Raw genomic sequence first — 665 nt, 5'->3', positions numbered from 1 at the left:
GTCCCCCACTATCCCCCATACCCTCCACACCCCCCGTGCCCCCACTGTCCCCCAAACTCCCCACCCCCACCCCCCACTCACTCACCGCCCCAGGCCGTGGGCTCGGCACCTCATCCGAATACCGCCCCCATTTCTGTGCCTGCTCCCGATACTCCTTATAGGGACCCTCAAAAGCCTTCTTCACCTCCAGGATGTGGTAGCGGCACACGGCCGACACATCCACGTCCCCCCTGCACAGACAGACCCGTCAGCGGGGTCCCGAGCCTGGAGACCCCCCCAAATTCCACAGGATATGTGCTCACCACCGAGCCTGGAAGACCCCAAAGAAGGCCGTTTCCTGCCAGCTGGCACCAGGCAGGGTGAACACGGCCTGCAGCCGGTTGAAGTGCAGCTGCTGCTCCGGAGCAGAGCAGAGCAGTCGCGCCTTCAGGAACGTCGTCCATTTCTTCTGCAGCGTGCGGGCGCCGCCGACGTCGCCCTGCATGTGAGCAGCACTGAGACCCCGCCACCCCTACGGGGCCACCCCGTACCCTACAGACCCCTACAGGGCCACCCCATACCTCACAGGTCCCTGTAGGGCCACCCCGTACCTCACAGGTCCCTGTAGGGCCACCCCATACCTCACAGGTCCCTGTAGGGCCACCCCATACCTCACAGGTCCCTGT

General features: G+C 65.1%; 1 protein-coding gene across 1 annotated transcript; it reads right to left on the bottom strand.

Annotated features, from left to right (window-relative positions):
* Positions 1-21: 21 nt before the first annotated feature.
* LOC104917210 (semaphorin-4C-like) lies at positions 22-508 on the bottom strand (the record flags this gene model as incomplete). The annotated part of the gene is made up of 2 exons (XM_010728377.3): positions 303-508; positions 22-230 (listed from the first exon to the last, which is right to left on the bottom strand). Coding segments are annotated over exons 1-2 (391 nt in total), but the record flags the coding sequence as incomplete, so codon positions are not given.
* Between the last annotated feature and the right edge of the window lie 157 nt (positions 509-665).

Source organism: Meleagris gallopavo, unplaced genomic scaffold (genome assembly GCF_000146605.3).
Source record: "Meleagris gallopavo isolate NT-WF06-2002-E0010 breed Aviagen turkey brand Nicholas breeding stock unplaced genomic scaffold, Turkey_5.1 ChrUn_random_7180001957502, whole genome shotgun sequence".
In the NCBI taxonomy this organism is placed as follows: Eukaryota; Metazoa; Chordata; class Aves; order Galliformes; family Phasianidae; genus Meleagris; species Meleagris gallopavo.
This window is presented reverse-complemented; position numbering and strand designations above follow the sequence as displayed.